The 22,922-nt window shown below is 36.1% G+C and overlaps 1 protein-coding gene across 3 annotated transcripts in view; it reads left to right on the top strand.

Moving 5' to 3' along the window:
* Window positions 1-22,922, top strand: part of LOC149779202 (uncharacterized) — a 77,769-nt gene that overhangs the window by 8,144 nt on the left and 46,703 nt on the right. For all 3 annotated transcript variants that reach the window (XR_016415585.1, XM_089939776.1, XM_089939777.1), the window contains exons 4-6: window positions 6,111-6,305; window positions 12,029-12,234; window positions 19,152-19,255. Coding sequence is in view for 2 of the 3 variants with exons in the window: in XM_089939776.1 (XP_089795902.1) it covers window positions 6,111-6,305; window positions 12,029-12,234; window positions 19,152-19,255 (505 nt within the window). In the remaining variant the exon portion in view is untranslated. The remainder of the gene's footprint in view (window positions 1-6,110; window positions 6,306-12,028; window positions 12,235-19,151; window positions 19,256-22,922) is intronic.

The raw sequence follows: 22,922 nt of genomic DNA, 5'->3' as shown, positions 1-22,922 counted from the left end.
GTTGATTTAGTGGTGTTTATTTGATAATGGAAAATAGTAGGGTTATAATACATAAGGATTATCACAATCATCAGGTAACTCAAAATAGTCTTTTTTCTCTTTGCAAAAGCTACAAATAAAAACTGCCCTGAACAAATACGGTGTTGTACACGGACCCATTTTTTTCTTCTCTCTCTCTCTCTCTTCTGTGCATGCACACGCACGCTCATGCACAATAACTAAAACATGATTTCAAGTTCTTAATTTTTTTATTGCAATTTGATAATGAGATTATTGTTGCTGTAAAAATACAAGTTGCACTTAATTTCTTGACAATGTGGACTTGTATCGTTGTGTACAATTTAACAATAAATAATACCCTTAAACTAATACATATTCAAACCATCTTAATAATTTTGCTAGTCCTAGATGTGAGACCTCAACGCTGATATTTATGTTTTTACTTCTTTGCACACTAAAACATAATAACATGTGAAATGTCTTACAGGTAGGACTATCATTTTGCCAAAATTACACAACAGCTACATATGCCCTAAATGCATACGCGCTGTCACACTGAGACATAATAAGCTCTCTTTTTCTCATTCACTAATTACAACAAAATCTTGTTGCATACTATTATTTTTATTGAGACAGAAAATATGTTTACTTTGTACGTTTGTACTGATAGGTTGTCGAGTGGTATGTGTTCCATAGAATTTGTTCAAGTATGATCCCTTTATTTTTCGTACACGGTCAGAACTGCAAAATGATAATTATTTATTTTACATATAATTTTTCATTTACTGAAATTAATAATTATTTTTTCGTGTATAAACACTTATATGAAATACATTAAGCCAAAATTCAGTAATAATAGAAATGTAATTTTGTTTTGCTGTTTTGGTCAAAAAAGCTCATGTCTTAGCCTGTTGTCTGATTTATCTAAATGTCTATTTGGACATATTTGTTATAATTACTTCAGATATACATGTATTGTCATGAAATTTTTACACCTGCATCCTATGAAAATGGTGCCATCAGACAACCATGTGGCAGCCAGCTTGAAAATCACTACTCTTAAATGGATGGTTGTAACGACATTGCTTTGACACTATAAAACCTCTTATATATAAATGTCCTTAATGAAAAAAATGATACCAGTCTGATTTATGCATGAATGCCATGGCAGCCATCATAAGTGTCCTGTTATTGCTGCTTCTCCTGAGTGGATTGTTGCAATTTGGGTTTTTACTAAAGGACTTCATTAAAGACTTGATTGGTCATTAATGATGTCAATTTTATCTGATTGCCTTGGTGGCCATCTTGAAAATCTTGTGATTGCTACTCCTGACCAGATGGTCATATTTCACTAAAAGATCTTTTATTTTTTTTTGTTTGCCCTAAATGAAAATGGTCCCAGTTTGACCTCTGACATCTTGAAAATATTGTTAAAGCTAATCCTTCAAAACAGATGGTTTGATTGACATTGGGCTCTCACTAATAGACTTCCTGTTGGTCACACAGGATTGTTGGTTTTTCATTCTTACTCTATGCAGTTGGATCATTGTTTAAAAATGACATTGAGTTCTGCTGATTCAGAACAATTTTGTATGTAGTTCATTTGAAATGAAAATGGTTTTGATCTAGCTGAGCTTATAAAATGCCTGCCACAGTTACAGTTTTTCAATTTTGTTTTGTCTCATCAGAAGATAGTTGTATCAAACTAGGGTTTTTAAATAATAAAAATGGTGCTAATCTGATCTTCTAGTTTAACCACACATGGTTCATTGTGAAAATCAAGTTATGACTGATTCTCCTGAATGTATTTATTGGTTTGGGATTCAACACATACACTTCCTGCATTATTTTGTTTTTCCAAGTTTAAAATAATGTGTCTGTAGCCCCCTAAACAGGAAGGTTATCTTGAACAATATTTTTATGAAATTGATCATTGTATTGACATAGGGTTTCACTTGGGCACTGTTATATTATGTAGTTGATCCTGAGTAAAAATAATGCTTATCTGGACTTCAGGATTGGCTACTGTGAAAAAGTCTTGTTATCACAACTTCTCTTGAATAAATGATGGCATTTACAAAGGTTTTCTTTAAAACATTCTTTGAAAAATGTACATGTAATTGGTCCTGAATGAAAATACCAGGTCTGACCACGAACATGTTTGTACTGTCGTGAATGAGTTTGAAAACTACACCTGTTTGACCTTGGAATCAAATCAGAATGTCACTGAATGCATTTTGTACATCATTGAGCTTATGAACACTGTGTCTTGTGATACCTTAATTTTTATCATCTTTTTTCAAGAAAGGAATCAGCACTCTGACATTGATTGACTCATTTATTTGTTATGTTTATGAGTTAGATTATGTAAGCAAGTAATAAAAGTAAAAAATGAATATATTGACAAAATTAACCCAGTTTATCGATAGATCTGACAAATCCTTATAAACATAATGATGAAATTAATCAAACTTAGCATGTGGGTATATTTTAACAGCAACTGAGGGAAGTACAGTGATCTTTTTTCCATGGTATCAGGTTCAAGGTTAAAAGCCATGACATAGATTTTTGTACTTCATTTATTTTGAAAATGTGAAGATCGAAAACATAAGCAAATATTTTTGCTAATGAACTAAAATGTTCCGTACATCAGAGATGGCTTAAATACTCTGCAGTTAAAAGCTATAAAAAGGAATGTAGAAATGGCCTTCTTGTAAATTCCAGCAAGTTCATCTCAACATGTAGAGCATCAGTCCTTTCAAGGGACTTGTTATCTGTAATGACATTTGCATATGATATCAACAGACAAATATGAATTGGCATTGCACAGTGGACAAGTGGCAGTGGAGGACAATAATGTTGAGATGGTACAACCATCCACCTTCAAACAGATGTGTCATTTGGTCTGTCAAACAAGGCCATATATTATATTTATTTCCCTTGTTCCCTTCCACACATTTTCCCAACTCATTGTCCCCCCCAATTTTAGGTTGTCCAAAGGGTGTAAGTACCCCCCCACACATGTCTGTGCATGGCCTTTGGCCTGTAAGTCCTAATGCATGGGGTTTGTACTGGATCCATTGGATCCATTTCTTAATACGGCCTTGCTACCACTGGCCATCCAGCTGTCCCAGCATGGGGACTTTTTTTTAATAAAACAGCCTGGCCAGCTAGGATTTATGGGGCACTTAGTTACAGATCTGTCTGTTTATCTGCACTGTTGGTAACATACACCTTACTATTGGTGGATATTTAAGTGTAAAATCTGTCCATCCGGCTTTGCCCTCGGAGCATCTGCTACTGGTGATAGCTGGACCGTCTTTTATGCTGCCAGCATTCAGGCAAACAATACACCAGGCAAACCAGCCAGACGTTCCAGCAGTGCCAAACTTCCATTTTAACTGCTTATCCACATGGTAGAGTTATTGACATTTTCAAAGATGAAGGATTTGAGTCATTGATGCCACCTACTATAGCTTATCCAGAGCCGCAAGTGGAACCAGATCAGGACTTGACACACAATGAGTATTGACACACAATGGGTATTGACACACAGTGAGTATTGACAAAGCTCCTACAGATCAGCTGTACTTTGATCTGAACGTTAAACAGACTGAATTTAGCTTCAAAGCCACAGTCAAAGTAATTTATAGGGTGTTGGCAACTTTAGAATGCCCTCCACCTCCTACTGCTACTTTAGAATGCCCTCCAGTCCTACTGCTACTTTAGAATGCCCTCCAGCTCCTACTGTTTCTTTAGAATGCCCTCCACCTCCTACTGCTACTTTAGAATGCCTTCCAGCTCCTATTGCTACTTTAGAATGCCCTTCACCTCCTACTGCTACTTTAGAATGCCCTCCACCTCCTACTGCCACTTTAGAATGCCCTCCACCTTCTACTGCTACTTTAGAATGCCCTTCACCTCCTACTGCCACTTTAGAATGCCCTCCACCTTCTACTGCTACTTTAGAATGCCCTCCACCTCCTACTGCTACCTTAGAATACCCTTCAGCTCCTACTGCTACTCAAAACTATAAAGTTAAAGCATCAGTAGATTTTGACAAGGAAGAAGAGATGCTATCATTCAGCCCCAATCAGCTAAAGTTCAGGAAATCAATGAATGGCCAAGTACCAGCGACGTTCTCATCTCACTGGTACAAAACTCCGACACCTTCAGTAATGAAATCCCAGCATAGCAGCAGTTCACATGTCGTGTCCATGCAACCATTTTATAAAGTGGACAAAAAATGTGTTCTGTGCACAACAAAGCTAGTCTGGAATGGACTTTATCACCAACCTGAATCTGGTATGACTTCCTCATGGTCATGTAATGAAGATCATCAAACTCATGGAATCCATTTCCAGCAGATTTTGGGTTTCAGCAAGAGACTGCTTGCAACTCCTCTGATTATTTAATGTGGCGCAAACTTGATCGTCTTTGGCCATCTTTTTATGCACCTCTTACAAATGACTTTGCTAGCACAATGGCAAACCTTTTCAAGTCCCCTCGATCGAACAGTCTTGATCATGCCCCTGATAAAACCATGCCTGCATCATTAGTTCAGTCCAGGTTGGCTGACCATGAGGATCCTGCAGAAGAAGTCCCAAGCGGAAATAATGGCAGTGTACCAAAGCCAATATGCAAGGTTGGGATGCCCGCCTGATGTTGGACTTCACTTCCTTGCTCTGGATAACTCATGATCATTAGTAATTTCTCATACTCAGAGCATAAATATCTTAAGAATTAGCATGATCTCGGCAAGTCTAGTGTTCAAATATAATGTTGCCCGAGATATAGTAGAAGCTGTTGGCTGGCATGCAGAGCCAACCTTCTCGAATTTTTGTCTCAGAGATTTAGCTGCAGAGGCAAACCTTGAATCTCGCAGATCCGGTGGTGGCAGTCCAGATGACCACCAGACACAATTAAAACAATCAACATAGCTGATCAGCTTTGCTGGATTAACCAGTGAAATTTTTTACATAAGAAGTTTTCAGTAATTATCTTCTTAATCATATGTAGGGGTCCCATATCATGTGACCCTAGTCTGTGTTGCTTATGTAATTATAAGAATGGGTTATTTTTAGCATGGAGAATCTAGCCATCATATCTGAGTCAGAGATCAGATTGTCAGCATTCTCTCCTATTATCTATTCTCCTAATGTAATATAATTGGGAATGGATTTGAAGGAGAAAGCAAATTTTTAAGTAAATTGTGTTTCTCTGAGATTTCTTACTCAATACACTCAAATTACTTAGAAACCCTCCCAACCACCCCACCATGTGAACATCCTCGTTTGTTTATCACTCAACTTAAAAACTAGTGACACCTGGTGATGGCAAGAGGAGGTATTTGGCAAGAGCTTTTTCTCTTTGTCTTTATGAGATAGATAGGAAAAGACAATATTTGTCATTTAGAAGGGCTGGATTGCAAGGTGGCAGGCTTATATCCTTAATGTTAATATGATTGGGTAAGTATTCTCAGTGAAACACAGTTACTTAAAAATTTGTTTTCGTACTGAATTACTGTAAACTTACCTAAGCAGGGTATGGTTATGACCTAACTTTTTGTGACTGATATTTATTATAATGGTTAGGTAGTATTAGAAAGTCCATAATTGGGACCAAACCATGTGACCAGTCTGTGGAAGAAGATATAGTGAGACTGGTTAAAGGACATGTCAGCATGCCTTAGAACTCAAAATCCAGTGTGTAATCTGTATGGATGTGTAAATGAAAACAACAAAAAAAATAATACTTTCCAGTTAGTAAATAAATAAATAATAATGAAAAATAAACAAATAAATAAATAAGTGATCAAGGAATATTTTAGCCTGTGTTATGTACATTCATATGTTTGCTTCTTGTAATATTCAATGCCTTTTTTCAAATTCTGGCATTCCTATTTTAAGTGACACAAAAATCTGTTACATAATACATAGACATGATTAATGGAAGTGAAAATATATAGCAAGTTTTCATCAAGTTAAAGTAACCAGTGTGAAACAAAATTATTGCTATATTGTTCCTTCTTTTCTGAAGTATTGAACTTAATAAAATTAAGTTTTTCAATAAAAACACAGAAAGTATATCAGTGCTTTGCCTTTTTTCAGTGCCGTGTACTTAATGTATCCCCATATGATCAATGGAAGTGTCCGTAAAAATATTGAAAAAGAAGAACAAGGTGGAGAGAGTGGAAAACCTCTATGCAGTGAACTTGACTCCAACTATAGAATCTGGCTACGATGTATATACCAGGTAGCACAAGCCTTGGACTACCTCCATAACCCACTGAAGAACAGTTCAAGGTTTGTTCTTTATGAGTTCTAACCCCATGAGACCTACATTTTACTGGCTAAGATTAAGTGTTGGGATTTTGATAAATTTCTTTGTGTCATGTATATATCCTGTTTCACCTAGATTTAATGAAAGTTGGTAAGAGATGCCTGCTGGTGAGTACTATAGTACATCATGAATGTAGGTTACCATGACCTGACAGGTTGCATTTTGGTGTGTGTGTTTGTGTATGTGTTTGTGTGATTTGGATTTTTGATGTAGCTTTAACAATGTTTCAGTCATATTTCTATGATGTCTGCAGTTGGGTAGCTTATAGTGATGTCTAGCGCTGGAGTATCATGACACAGATATGTAGCATCATGTCCCACCCAGTATCATTATCCTACCACCAGACCAAACAGTCCTAATCTCATAATGTTGAGTGACAGGCGAGGCAGCTGTTATTGCCACTTTTATAAGTCTTTGGTATGACTTGGCTGGGGTTCCAACCCATGACCTCTTGCATTTGAGGCAGATGCTCTAACCACTAGACCACCGGAGCAGGCAGTTGCATTTTGATGTTAAGTCCAGTTCTCAGGCTCTGTTCATTCTAGGTTCATCAAGCCAGATGGTTTTATGCATCTTCATTACTACCATACCCATAGCATAAAAGAATGTCACTGACCTGCATTTATCTCGTGACCAACATGGTCTCAGCAACCAATAGATGGATACTGTTATGCCTAGATGGATACTGTTATGCCTAGATATATACTGTTATGCCTAGATGGATACTGTTATGCCTGGATGGATACTGTTATGCCTAGGTGTATACTGTTATGCCTAGATGGATACTGTTATGCCTGGATGTATACTGTTATGCCTAGATGGATACTGTTATGCCTAGATAGATACTGTTATACCTAGATGGATACTGTTATGCCTAGATGGATGCTGTTATGCCTAGATGGATACTGTTATGCCTAGATGGATCCTGTTTTGCCTAGATTCATGAAACTTGGAATTTTAAAATCACTTGAAGTTTAAATGTGAGCAAAAAAATCTTTAGTTGGAAGAGTGGCCAAGATATCCTTGGTCAGATTTTATTTTCTGCATGATAATATTTACAGTGGTTAATGGAAACCATTCAACACAGAGGTGAGTTATGTAATCATAGATTACTTAGATAATTTAACATACAAGAGGCTTTCTATCTAATATATTGCAGAATAACTTACCATTTAAACTTGGCAAATAAGGCTGAGATGATCTGAGATTATTAAGCTTGCTTATGTTATAAACACTGTTAGCTTAGTAATCTGTCAGTTGATTTGGGACCATTATGCTTGTTTCCATTGCAAACACTATTTGTGGAGCATCAGTTCATCTGGGATCATTAGGCTTGCTTCCATTGCAAACACTATCAGCTTAGTATTAGATGATCTGGGAGCATTAGGCTTGCTTCCATTGCGAACACTATCAGCTTAGTATCAGATGATCTGGGATCATTAGGCTTGTTTCCACTGTAAACACTCTCAACATAGTATCAGATGATCTGGGATCATTAGGCTTTTTTCCATTGCAAAGACTATCAGCTTAGTATCAGATGATCTGGGAGCATTATGCTTGTTTCCATTGTAAACACTCTCAGCATAGTATCACACGATCTGGAATCCTTTGGTTTATTTCCATTGGAAGCACTCTCAGCTTAGTATCAGATGATTTGGGAGCATTATGCTTGTTTCCATTGCAAGCACTATTTGCGGAGCATCAGTTCATCTGGGATCATTAGGCTTGCTTCCATTGCAAACACTATCAGCTTAGTATCAGATGATCTGGGAGCATTAGGCTTGCTTCCATTGCGAACACTATCAGCTTAGTATCAGATGATCTGGGATCATTAGGCTTGTTTCCATTGTAAACACTCTCAACATAGTATCAGATGATCTGGGATCATTAGGCTTTTTTCCATTGCAAAGACTATCAGCTTAGTATCAGATGATCTGGGAGCATTATGCTTGTTTCCATTGTAAACACTCTCAGCATAGGATCACACGATCTGGAATCCTTTGGTTTATTTCCATTGGAAGCACTCTCAGCTTAGTATCAGATGATTTGGGAGCATTATGCTTGTTTCCATTGCAAGCACTATTTGCGGAGCATCAGTTCATCTGGGATCATTAGGCTTGCTTCCATTGCAAACACTATCAGCTTAGTATCAGATGATCTGGGAGCATTAGGCTTGCTTCCATTGCGAACACTATCAGCTTAGTATCAGATGATCTGGGATCATTAGGCTTGTTTCCATTGTAAACACTCTCAACATAGTATCAGATGATCTAGGATCATTAGGCTTTTTTCCATTGCAAAGACTATCAGCTTAGTATCAGATGATCTGAGAGCATTATGCTTGTTTCCATTGTAAACACTCTCAGCATAGTATCACACAATATGGAATCCTTTGGTTTATTTCCATTGGAAGCACTCTCAGCTTAGTATCAGATGATTTGGGAGCATTATGCTTGTTTCCATTGCAAGCACTATTTGCGGAGCATCACTTCATCTGAGATCATTAGTCATGTTTCCATTGTAAACACTTTCAGATAGTATCAGATGATGTGGGATCATTAGGCTTGTTTCCACTGCAAACACTATCAGCTTTATATCAGATGATATGGGGTCATTAGGCTTGTTTCCATTGCAAACACTATTTGCGGAGCATCAGTTCACCTGGGATCATTAATCATGTTTCCATTGCAAACACTATCAGCATAGTATCAGATGATCTGGGATCATTAGGCTTGTTTCCATTGCAAACACTTTCGACTTAGTATCACACGATCTGGGATCTTTAGGCTTATTTCCATTGCAAACACTCTATTTGGTATCAGATGATGCGGGATCATTAGGCTTGTTTCCATTGCAAACACTGTCAGCTTAGTATCAGATGATGTGGGATCATTAGGCTTGTTTCCATTGTAAACACTGTCAGCTTAGTATCAGATGATGTGGGATCATTAGGCTTGTTTCCATTGCAAACACTGTCAGCTTAGTATCAGATGATGTGGGATCATTAGGCGTGTTTCCATTGTAAACACTCTCAGCATAATATCAGATGATCTGGGATCATTAGGATTGTTTCCATTGCAGACATTCAATTTAGTATCAGATGATCTAGGATCATTAGGCTTGTTTCCATTGCAAACACTATGAGTTAGTATCAGATGATGTGGGATCATTAGTCTTATTTCCATTGCAGACACTCTGAGCTTAGTATCATTTAGTATGATTTCTGCTTATTAAAGCATTGGTAAAAAAGCAATCGAAATTTTAAGGCAATGTTTCAAATTTTTTATTTCAATTGAGAGCAAAGAATTCTTTTAAATAATGATGAAATCAAATTTATTTTAATAAAAGTGTCCAGTTTGCATATATTTCTGAAACTCTATTTTAGATTTTCTTCTTACTGGAAATGAATCATTATGAAGTTAAGACATTTGAGAGGATGATATGCTAACTCAGCTATTTCTAGCTTGGGGTTGAGATATTATAAAATATTTGCATTATAGTTTTGGTGAAAGTATTTTAATTTGTTGATAGATTCTCATCACACTTGGTATGAATAATTACAAAGCTAAGACATTTACTTCTATGATTTGCTTGATATTTGGGTCCAGTTCACAGTCATATAAAATTTTCATTAAAGTTTTGATTCATTTTCTTATATTTCTTAAACAGCTTGATGAAATTTCTCAATACTTTGATGAATCATTTTGAAATTCAGACAATTCATTTGGTTACATACATGCTTTCCCCTTTGATATTTGGTGGTCAAGGTCATATTCATTCAAAATGTTTTGGTTAAAGTTTTATTTGTTTATATTCCTAAACCCTTTGATGTTTTTGTATACTTTGGATGAATCATTATGAAGCGAAGACAATTAGGTCACAGCCATAGAAAATTTGTGATATGGTTTTTTAAAAAGTTTTTATAAAATTTCTTATATTTCCTCAACCCTTTGTTGGATTGTGTAATACATTAAAGAAATATGATGAAGCAAAGACAATGCATTTGCAACATGATTTTTGGACGATGTGGTCAAGGTCACACATTTTATGGTTTTCTGATAAACGATGTAACTTTCTTGAATAAAATTCATTTATAACAGTTGGAAATTATACTTGCTGGGCTTTTAATCACTATGTGGTACCAGCAAAATGGATTTTGATTTTACTTGCTTGGCAAGTTTTTATTAAAATCATGAGGTTTAATTGCAGGTAAATTGCATACAATGTTCTTGAGGTCATTTGGCATATGATTAGCTGAGCACTTTTAATTACTATATTAAAGGAAGATTCTTAGATGCAGAAAAAGTAAAGATCTTGGACAGATGAGATATAAAATAGTTTTGACTCCCATCTTCCCCCGCCCTATCCCCTTAAACTCTTCCCCTTCCTGACCCCACCATCTTGGTCATCTGTATAAAATACATTTTCTGGTATATCTTGTTAGAAAAGAACAGATAAACCTTTCTTTACACAGCTTTATGGGCCAGTAACCATGTAAAAGGTGAAGAGTCATGATTCACATAGTTTCACACTTAACAGAAATCTATGACTACTGGGCAATATATACAATTAATTGAGATATAGGTAATTACAATGTATACAATTAATTGACATAGAGGTAATTACAATGTATACAATTAATTGACATAGAGGTAATTACAATGTATACAGTTAATTGACATAGAGGTAATTACAATGTATACATTTAATTAACATAGAGGTAGTTACATTGTATACAATTAAGTGATATAGAGGTCATTACAGTATATACAATTAATTGAATCAGAGGTAATTAAACTATAAAGGCAATCAGAATTAAATCATCATTCCACAGATTACTTACCTGACTGATGGTAGTTAGAGTGATCTTGTCTTTTTGCTTGAACTTTCAGCATTGCTGTGGGGGGTAACCCATTTTGAGCTAATTTGAAGAGAAGTACACAAGTGAAACAACACAGTTCATTTAAGTTATGTAAATCAGGGATGGGTCTTGAAGAAAAAAAGGCAATTACACGCTGTAGAGATGCTTAATAAAAATGTTTAAGCCATCTTTAATAAATACCCAGTTTGTGATCAGCAGTAATAATTTCTTAAAATGTTTTTTTTTTCTCCATACATAAAAGGCAAAACAAGATTGTTTCAGTACTTGTAATGTCAAAGTTAGGAGCAGAGGGATTCATTTTTGAAGACATAATGTGAAAATATAGCTGTGATTTAGGGAAGGATGATTTATCTGCAAAGCAAGTAAGGCCCAGAAAATTAAAATTTTGAACTCCTAGTTAACAGAATTTAATTTAGTGAAGCACATGTACAATGGGAAGCATGTTACATTTCTAAATATAGTAATATCACATTGTATGGGATGGATGCAGGATGATTATATTCAGTGCTGAGAAAATGTAAACAAGCACTTTGGGGAAAGTTTGAACAATAGTACCATCCAGTCTAATGGGTGCAAATGATGAACACAAATAATACCTTCACACCCTCCACTTTTGGGAGCAGCAAAGTCTGCTACTACAAGGTCATACTCTATTCATTTATCTGCTTTTTTATTTACTTTTTCTAAATGGCACCTCATTATGTTAAAACCCCACCTATAACATTATATAGTTGTATGACCTGATGACTCCAAACAACATTGTTAGACTAGGAGACATTGTACAACATATTCTTCCTTTTACAGGCGACCTGTCTATCACCGAGATCTTACGTCCCGAAACATTCTGTTTGATAAAGACTTTAACGTGAAAGTGTGTGACTTTGGATTGGCTGTGGAGGGAAAATACAGTTCAACAGATGCATCTGTTACAACAAAACACATATCTTCAGCATATCATCCTGCCCCCGAAAGATACAGTGCTTTTGATGATGTGCACAGCTTTTGTGTGTGTGAGTATACACTTCCTTTAGATGATTCCATTAGCTGCCATATTGGATTTAAAGTAATGCTTCTTTCTTTGATATATGAATTGTGTTTGAAACAAATTAAATCTAAAACAGTGATATAAAACATACATCAGTAATATTTGTATGTTCATAAATTTGATCTACCCTTGGTGCAGATTTGCTACAGGTTATATGCAACATCGATCTTGGGGTAGATTTTATACAGGTTATATGCAGTAATATGCAACATAGATCTACCCTTGGGGTAAATTTTATACAGCTTATATGCAACATTGACCTACCCTTGGGGTAGATTTTATACTGGTTATATACAACATTTTATCTATCCTGGGGGTAGATTTTATGTAGGTTATATGCAATATTGATCTACCTTTGGGGTAGAAAAAAGTACCTAACCTACACTGTGTGTTAGTGTGTAACATTGGATAGTTTTGGCACATAAGAATTTATAGCTGATGTACAGGATATCATCAGATGCAGACAATCCATATATAACTCAGTGAAGTGATGTCTGGATCAGGAAGCGGAACATTTATGGTAAACATTTTTTGTTTTCTTCTCTCACCTGGCCAAAAGACCCAGCAAGCTTATGATGTGGCCCCTACATCTATCATGCAGTTTTGTCATCTATTATCTATTTTTTCAATTTCTCAAGTGCTACTAGACCAATTCCAACCAAACTTGACACCGAAAATTCTGGCATAGATGCTTTTCAAGTTCATGCAGATGATTAGAATCAGTCATCAAATATGGAAGCTGTTACTAAAAATAGACAAACCTTGAAACAACTTCTCAGTAGCCACTAAATGGATTTTGATTAAAAAATTTCAGAAATCTCCTGGAATAGAGATTTTGTATGCTTGTACAAAATGATTCTGATCCACTATCAGCTATAGCTGTCACTACTAAAAAATAAAATAAAACTGTAAATGACTTTTTCGAGAAAATTGCTAGATTGAATTTGCCCAAGCTTGGCAGGAAGCATATTGCATCAACTCCTTTCATGTTATATAAATCTTGCCAATCTGCCATGAAATACATCCATCACTGCATAAAAAAGATGAACCTTTAAACATCTCTTTTTTCAAAACCAACTGAGCAAAATTTGACCAAATTTGACACGAAACATCCTGGCATAAAGAGCTTTCAAATTTACATGATTGTTGTTAAATATACTGAAATATTTTAAATGACTTCTTCACATAATTCACTAAATGGAACACCTCCAACTTTTTCAGAGAGCGTTCTGGCACAGTGGGTTTCAGAGTTTTATAAATGATGTAAGATAGGTAATTAGGTATGGACTCTATTAAAAATAGTAAAGTCATTTAAATGACAGCTTATGAAAAACTGCTGAATAATATTTGACCAAAGTTCTTTTAAATTTCTGCAATGATGCTAAGTCTTTATCACTTTTGACTATTAATAAAAACTTTAAATGACTTCAGAAATCACTTAGCAGAATCAGACCAAATTTGACAGAAAGCATTCTGAAATTAGGGCCTTTCAGATTTGTATTATATTGATCTGGCAAATTCTGTGAATTCGCTTGTTGTTACTTCCACTTGTGCTGAGTAGCATGTTTTCTACAGACAGAGAGGCCTCACAAAATCCATACATTGACAGTGATAAGCAGTTTTTTTTATGCCTTTAAACATGTCGGGCGAGTTTAATCTTTGAAGGGAAGTAAACACCATGTATAAATTTCCAACTTTTCTGTTCTTTCTATCATTGAAGACAAATTTTCTAAATTTTCAGTGTAATAAATTTGCCGACTTCACACACCTAAGTGTCTTTGGTACATATCTGCATGGTTCACAATAGTGCCCCACCCCACATTGCTGTAATTCTTTTAATAGCTGTATGTCTGGTGTGTAATATAGAAAACTAATTTAATATTGGTGTAAAATTTCCACCATGTCCAGATACATTCAGGTCAGTTTTGTTGTCTTAGCATCCACTTACATGCATGATGCTTTACTGATTTTACATGTAAAGGACATCATTGGTCCTTTGCTACAGGTAATTGTCTACAATGGATATTGTAGCATCTGCTTTGTAAGTATCAATAATGATGCATCAGTTCCTTATTTATGTGCAGGTATGGTGTGTGCTATAGAAAAGTCAGACGTATTATTGTATAGCTTCTGTCATGGTAGGACACACACAGGTAGGTTTTCTATACATGGTAGGACACACACAGGTAGGTTTTCTGTCATGGTAGAACACACACAGGTAGGTTTTCTGTCATGGTAGGACACACACAGGTAGGTTTTCTATACATGGTAGGACACACACAGGTAGGTTTTCTGTCATGGTAGAACACAGGTAGGTTTTCTGTCATGGTAGGACACACACAGGTAGGTTTTCTATACATGGTTTACCTCCTGGAATCCACTTCATTCTTGTTGTCACTATAAGCAGTGCTTTAGTGATTTTCCTGCAGAGGCAGTCAAAAATTGCATTCATACAGGTAACATTGTTAATATAATTGATTATTTAGCATCCACTTCAGAAGTATTAATAGCAGTGTCTACCTGTAAAGGCCATGTGCACCTTTTTACAGGTATTTATCATAGTGTGTAACTCAGTACAGGCACTCCTAAGTTTAAAAAGCTGGTCACATGCTGCATTACGTGTACATGTATATATTGTATGCTCAATTTTGTGTTATATATGTAGACGATGGGTGAGACTAGACTGACAATCATTCTACATGTGTAGTTTTTTTCTCTCTGGTTGCAATTCTTTGAATACATCTCGACCTGCATGTTATCGACAAAAGTCAATGGATAGCAGTTCTAAGCATAATAAGGGGAACGTGCAGAAATATACCTTGTAGGATGAAGACAATATCGACTTGCACACAAAGGTTCAAAACCATATCAATTACTGTAGAGCAAGATAGAAATAAACAACATACTATGTTACCATCTTGCATGTCAGAATTATGGACCGGCATCATGGATCAGTATCCCATACCCAACCACATGAATTGGACAGCGCCATGCCATATAACCCTTATCACAATGGGCCACAGCCAAAATAGATCATGCAGTATCAGCCAACAGAAAAATGAACTTGTACAGTTCCACAATCAGATAGTGCTACTAGGGACTTCCTGTGTTTAACGTCCAGCTGAATTCCTCAGTACCCAAGAAACCAATTCATGAACCCAGTTATACAGCACTAAAACCCACATAATACTTCTAGCTACTTCCTGTGTATGATGTCCAGCTTTTTCAGGCTAGTCTCTTCTATGGACAATGTCCAGGCTGTAGAGTCATTCTTATGGATGAAACTAACCATACAGTGCTGCTAGGCACTTCCTATGGACAACCAGTTTATATAGGCACTCTCATGGATCAATCTAACCTATATGTACTATACTCTAGAGACTTCAAGCTCAGGCAGATGATGTCCAAATTGGCATCAGTTTCCACGAGATGTCTCTTTACTCATCCTTGTCTTTGCCACCAAAAGGGAGTCTATACATAGCAACAATGTTCCTGCTAAGCAGCGCACACACATGGCCGTGCAGCTACTCAGACATCCCCACGCAGCTGAATTGTTCTCTGGGCAGCAGATCAAAATTACCAAATATTCAATCCAACATTAATGCTAAAATCACCATGATGCATGCACAATGCAGCACGCATAGCGTGCACATCTACTATTTGATTAGAGGGAAATTTGCATAGCAACACCTCAGAAGTAATGGAATCTACCTCATAATCTCAAAAAATGTTCTCCGTCTACTTTATAGGTAGCACAAGAGATTTCGCTACAATAATCCAAAAATGATGAAAATTGGCTCTTAAGTTTTCTTGTCATTATTAGTTGTGTGAAAACACAAATGAAGAAGTTTTCCACCCACTCCCATTGAGTTAAGTCTTCCTAGTTCCTATACAACACCTACCTGGTCTACAGTTCCAACATCATGTGATCATTGACTATAGAAGAATTTACTTTTAGTTGATTCCACCAAACACTGATGGAGCATTTTGGCTGCCTACATTTTCAGTTATAAGTCCCAAGCATCTATAGATGCTTTTTCTCACAGATGCCTTCCCATGAATTGAAGTCATTGGTTCTACAAGCTTTCCAGTTTGATACCCATCAGTTCATTCCTAACATCATGGCCATGGGATCAACATTGAATATAATACCAGTGGTAATCTTTCAATAGGTGGAACACAGCTTACATTCTTCCACACCAAATCTCGCCAGACATGTGTGAGCCTGTTTACAGAATGACCCACTTTGTAAATGTTGGACATGGCCACAGCATCAGTTGGAATGAAACACAATGCTCCCTACCTCCACCATTCTTAAAGACCATCATAGGCCAAGTTATGCTCAAAACCTTAATCATCTGATATCCTCTTCAGTAATCAAGTTGACAGAATTTGCAACAAGCCACCAGGGATATATTCATTCTAACCTGCACAGTCTCAGCTGCAACAGAGGGACTTGCAAGGCAGTCAACAAGAGGTTGCAGTAATAATTTCTGTCCATTCTTGACATTTCATCTCATGGTCATCTACAGAACCCAGTGTGAGATTTGAAGTGGTACTTAAGGATGCAGTGATTTTGGAGTTGGTGGAATATTGATTCAAGAATACAACAGTGGTATACATCATCCAGTGTGCTGTTTTTCTAAAAAAAATGTAATAAGCACCAGAGAAATTATTCTACAATTGAGAAGGAATGTTTGGCTTTGATATTTGCTTTATAACACTTTGAAGTGTATACAAGTTTAGCTCCTTCTCTGATTATTGTATACAGTGATCACAACCCTCTTACTTTCTTTGGCAAGATCAAACACAAACATCAGTGGAGTTTGGTGATGCAAGAATTCAAAATTGACATCAGGAGAAAAGATAATCAAACTGCATTATGCACTTTCATTAATATTGAAGTTTTACATGTATATTTCTTTATATGTATTAAGTGTCATTCATAAGACTTCATCTTTTGTAATTTTTAATCACATGTATGTTTGACTAATAGGTGAAAGAAAACTTTACTTTATAAATCTCTCTTTTTATGAGGTGAGGTGTTGTGTATATTTAAGTTGTATCATTTCTGGGTTTTTTATGATTAAATGTTATGCATAATTGTATTTTGGACTTGTTCTTGTCCAAAACAAGTTCATTGAACTCCTGACCAATGACCTTTATTTTGTAAACAAATAATAAATATTTCATATTTCTCTATTAGTGTGGTTATATAGTACCATTAATCAAAGAGGAAAGCATGTTTATTTGGAACTGGGTCCAGGACATTAGAATTCCCCATAAAAAAATGTTGGTCTACCTGATGTTTACCATAGTATTATAATTTCAGTAACAGATTTTATCTTGTTGACATCTTAGAATTTTCAATAAATGAACTTGTTACCTTCATCCTGGTTCTACTTTTGTGTCTTGGGTTTTATATAATGTTGTTTACTTGAGTAATTACTCATTTTGCATTTAACATCAGAGGCAGAACCAGTCTTATTGTTGTGTTCAGTATTTTATTTATTCAAATTATTCTTGGGCTGGAAGATTAATTTGGAATTATAGTGATTTCAGACAAGAACATTTTGGATTATATTATTGTGATATATCAAAAGACTGTTACTACACCATCACACTTCAGGCCATTGGTACATTACCACATTAGAGACTATAGGAACAACACAGTCAGCATTGAAAGTTATTTGGAATACCACTGGAATTCAGTTGGAACGTTATATACTTGGACTGGTAACAAAAACTTTTAGCACTATTTGGGATTTAATTTGCATTACTGTAAGTTCTTTTAAAATTTTCACTTTGTATTCTAGGCAGATACATTATTTATTGAAATTCACAAAACTTGTTGGTTTTTGATTTTTTCATTTACTTAGTTTAAGGCTACAGAGTTGCAATAGTATTACATGACTCAAAGTTCAAAGTCAACATCAAGGTCAAATGCTTCATCTTACATTTCTTCTGTCATCTTAAAATTTTATATGGATTAACTCGTTATCTCAATAAATTAGAGAATGTTCTGATAAGAATCAAACCATAGGAAGCATTGTGACATTTCGTAATAAAGTGTTATCAGCAGTATTTAAGTCAGGACATATCTAAAATATTTAATGCTTTACAGAGAGTTTATTATTTTTATATGCACCATGAGAAGGGAGCTATTCAGTAAGTCTTTTCATTGAGTCACTAAACAGATTTTTAATGAACTTTTGTCCACTTTTGTATGAAAATGAAGTACTTGGAGAGTCAAGGTTGGTATAAAAATGAAGTACTTGGAGAGTCAAGGTTGATATGAAAATGAAGTACTTGGAGAGTCAAAGTTAGTGGAAAATGAAGTACTTGGAGACTCAAGGTTGGTGTGAAAATGAAATACTTGGAGAGTCAAGGTTGGTATGAAAATGAAGTACTTGGAGAGTAAAGGTTAGTGGAAAATGAAGTACTTGGAGAGTCAGGGTTGGTGTGAAAATGAGGTACTTGGAGAGTCAAGGTTGGTATGAAAATGAAGTACTTGGAGAGTCAAGGTTAGTGGAAAATGAAGTACTTGGAGAGTCAGGGTTGGTGTGAAAATGAAGTACTTGGAGAGTCAAAGTTGGTGTGAAAATGAAGTACTTGTAAAGTCAAGGTTGGTATGAAAATGAAGTACTTGGAGAGTTGGTGGAAAATAAAAGTTTTTCAGTAATATTTAGATAACAGTTTGGCAAAATCTTCATGAATGATGTGTATTTAAAATAACACAGAATAGTTAGGTTGGGTACAGCAAGATGTGTATTTAAAATAACAAACAGAATAGTTAGGTTGGGTACAGCAAGATTTGTATTTAAAATAGGTTTATGTGTTGGATTTTTGGGACTTTAATGTTTAAAATCTTACTCTTTTCAGTGATTCTGGAGATTCTAACTGGTAAAGTTGTGAAGGATCAAGACCCTTTCAGTTCATACAAAATACCTGGAGGGGATACATGTTTGCTAAGGGACATAAAAAATGTGAGTATTGCAGGAAAAAAAATAACACATATATATATTTAGGGTGATTACATTTTTCTATGTTCTTATTTAAATTTTTTTGTGCAAAAGTTAGAATTCTAATCCTACTCAATCATGGACTTAAATACAAAGTTCATTTTAAACTTTCCACTAGAAAGCTAAATACAAATTCTGGAACATTTTTCAGCAATTTGATAATAATCCAAGATACCATTTTCCACTGTTGTGAAGACACATCTTATAATACAACAGTGACAACAACACCAGCAAGAACAACATCAATTATTATGTCAGGTTGATGCATAGGCTTCGTTTTAAGTACCATTTCAGATCTTGCACTGAATTCTGTACATAACTTTGAGGTGAAGTGTCCAGAGTAGGCAGAAATTAATACCAGAGTTGGACTACGTATGAATGGTAGTCTGTTCTTGGGAATGAAAGAAGGGGTCATTGTGGTGATACTGATCTACCTTATTGACACTGCATGCAGATGGTTCCACGAATAGGACATGCTTGTACACTGACTTTGCCTGTTGATCACAAATGCAGCGAGGAAGCAGGATTTGTTTGAGAGGTGAACTAATTAAGATCTTTAGAGCAGATCATTTGATGTCTTTTTGAGCCAGCCTATGATAGATTCCATTTAGGCAAGTATTCATCATTGTTGTATGTGATTAATCCAAAATGAACAGAAGATCAATAAGTCTTTGGTTTGTCCAGTATCCTGTCTTTCCTGGTAATGCAGTGTGCCAGTGTTTGTGGTACTATAGGTTTTAATTGTGATTGGTGCTAACTGTTTCTCATGGAAGAGCCATAGGAAGTTGCTATTGAGGTATGGATCGCTCTGGTGGCCTAGTGGTTAGAGCGTCTGCCTCAGATGCGGGAGGTCGTGGGTTCGTTCCCTGACCGAGTCATACCAGACACGTACAAAAATGTTACTAACAGCTGCCTCACTTGGCGTTCAGCATTAAGAGGTTAGTGTTAGGACTGGTCGGCCTGGTGTCAGGATAATCTGTAATCTGACTGGGTGGGATATCATGCTACATGTCTGCGGCATGATGCCTCAGTGCTAGACATCACTATAAACTGGCACATTGCAGACATCGTAGCGATATGACTGAAAAATTGTTAAAGCTACGTTAAAAATCAAAATCACATCACATCACATCACATCACATTGAGGTATGGATGCCTTAAGTTGTTTGAAGTGTTCTTGTGTGTACCAATGTGAGGATATATTCCATTGCCTTTATAAGCCTTTACGATGGAGGGGCCATCACACTTGAAGGATTCTGCACCACTTGTGGGAACTGTTTGCTCCATATTTTAATTCCGATGTACAGGTTCAGGAAAGAAAGTTGACTGAAATGATGTGAAGGCTACGCTCCCATCTGCTGGGGGATCTAGACAGCCCTGGTCTGATTTAAATGAGAGTCCAGGCATTTTCAACTACAGGTTCAGGAACTCTGGGCGGGGATGAAACACCTGCTGTCATGGTTTCATAAAGCAGATGAGGCAGTGTTGTGATTTCTGGTGATTCTGTTGATGCAAGATTTCCCATTTGAGTGGATTAATCAGGATGAGGAGACACTCAGATTCTTTTGCTTCACTATAACCTTCAGAACCTGGGACTGGTGAGACAAAAACTGATTTTGGTATTAGGTCCATCATATGTAAATTCCATCGGGCACCTGTTGAGTGAAGAGACCATTCCATTTGTGTTACTTGGTTGTTGTGGGACAATGAGTCTGCTAATACATTAGCCAGCCTAGGATATGTCAAACTTAGACATGGATTTGTCATTGAGGACACCACTTTAAAAATCCCAAACAAGAATACAAAGGTCTATGGACTTGATTCTGCCTTGCTGTTTGAAATAAGTTACCACAATGGAGTTGTTGGACAGAATGAGAACTCCATTCCCATTTAGGTTTTCCAGGCACCAATGAAAAAGATTTGGAATGGTTTTCATCTTGAGAATGTTGATATGTAAATAATAATCCTGAGGGGACCAAACTTCACTTTATCCTGAAATGGTAATAGACTTGTTCTACCCAGTTTTCGGTGTTTGCATCTGTGCAAATTGTGATTGCCAGATGACATCCATGATGTGAGCTCAGAATTGTTTCTTTGCCTTCAAGATGGAACCTTGTATTGTGAAGATTGTGAGTGTTGGTCCAGTGGTCAAATATTTCCATTTTGACCACAGATTCATTGTAATGGGAGCCCAGAAGGTGACCTACGACTAAGATGTCCACCACCATGGGGAGCAAAATCAAACAGGTGAAGGAATTCTCTGAGTGGATTGTTCTTTACAGGCAAGAAATCCACCATTGTACTAACTTAACTTGTGATCCTAGAGAAGACATACTCTGTTTATTTGAATGTTGAGTTTCAGACCTAGATGACCAAAGTCTTGAAATTGAATGAAGTTGGAGATGTCCAACAATCTCAATGTCTAACAAGGAGACTGAGAATGAGACAAGGAGACTGAGAATGAGACAAGGAGACTGAGAAGGAGGGTAAAACATGATATCATGTATTGCACCAGAATATAATTAGTCTGCTGATTTGCAACCTGTAACTTTCTGAAGGCAAATCACAGAACTTTTGGAAGCTTTGTGAGACGTGAAGTCACACCTGCGAAAAATACCAGAAAGCTTAAATGGGTGCAAAGGGAAAATTGTTTTTGTTGATCTAAGTGGTCAGAGATCAGAGGAATTAATGTACTGACTTGCTGTCTGTTGTTTGTTGTCTTTAATAAGTTACATGGTTCATACAACTGTGAAATATTTTTGAATTTGAGGAGTTGCCTCAAAAACTTCGAATTTCTAAAAGTTTCATTGTGTCCTTGAAAAGAACTTGAATTTGTCAAAACATTCCTTGCACTTTGCTAAAATCACCATATTTATATCTAAGGGCTAAGGGAATACATAACATTAAAAGTAAAATTCAAGATTTGTGTACTTTCTGAAAATATTGAATGCAATAGGATACAGGTGGTTGGATTCAAAGACACACAACATTGGTAGTTAACAATGTAATACTATCATGAAGAAAGTTCATGGATGGATTCAAAGACACACACCATTGGTAGTTAACAATGTGATACTATCATGAAGAAAGTTCATGGATGGATTCAAAGACACACACCATTGGTAGTTAACAATGTAATACTATCATGAAGAAAGTTCATGGATGGATTCAAAGACACACACCATTGATAGTTAACAATGTAATACTATCATGAAGAAAGTTCATGGATGGATTCAAAGACACAACATTGGTAGTTAACAATGTAATACCATCATGAAGAAGGGTCATGGTTTGATTCAAAGACACAACATTGGTAGTTAACAATGTAATATCATCATGAAGAAGGGTCATGGTTTGATTCAAAGACACACAACATTGGTAGTTAACAATGTAATATCATCATGAAGAAGGTTCATGGTTTGATTCAAAGACACAACATTGGTAGTTAACAATGTAATATCATCATGAAGAAGGTTCATGGTTGGATTCAAAGACACAACATTGGTAGTTAACAATGTAATACCATCATGAAGAAGGGTCATGGATGGATTCAAAGACACAACATTGGTAGTTAACAATGTAATATCATCATGAAGAAGGTTCATGGTTTGATTCAAAGACACAACATTGG

The sequence above is a fragment of the Sinohyriopsis cumingii genome, chromosome 17, assembly GCF_028554795.1.
Source record: "Sinohyriopsis cumingii isolate HCF-2022 chromosome 17, ASM2855479v2, whole genome shotgun sequence".
NCBI classification, from domain to species: Eukaryota; Metazoa; Mollusca; class Bivalvia; order Unionida; family Unionidae; genus Sinohyriopsis; species Sinohyriopsis cumingii.
Note: the sequence above shows the minus strand (reverse complement) of the source record. Positions and strands in the feature narration are given on the sequence as shown.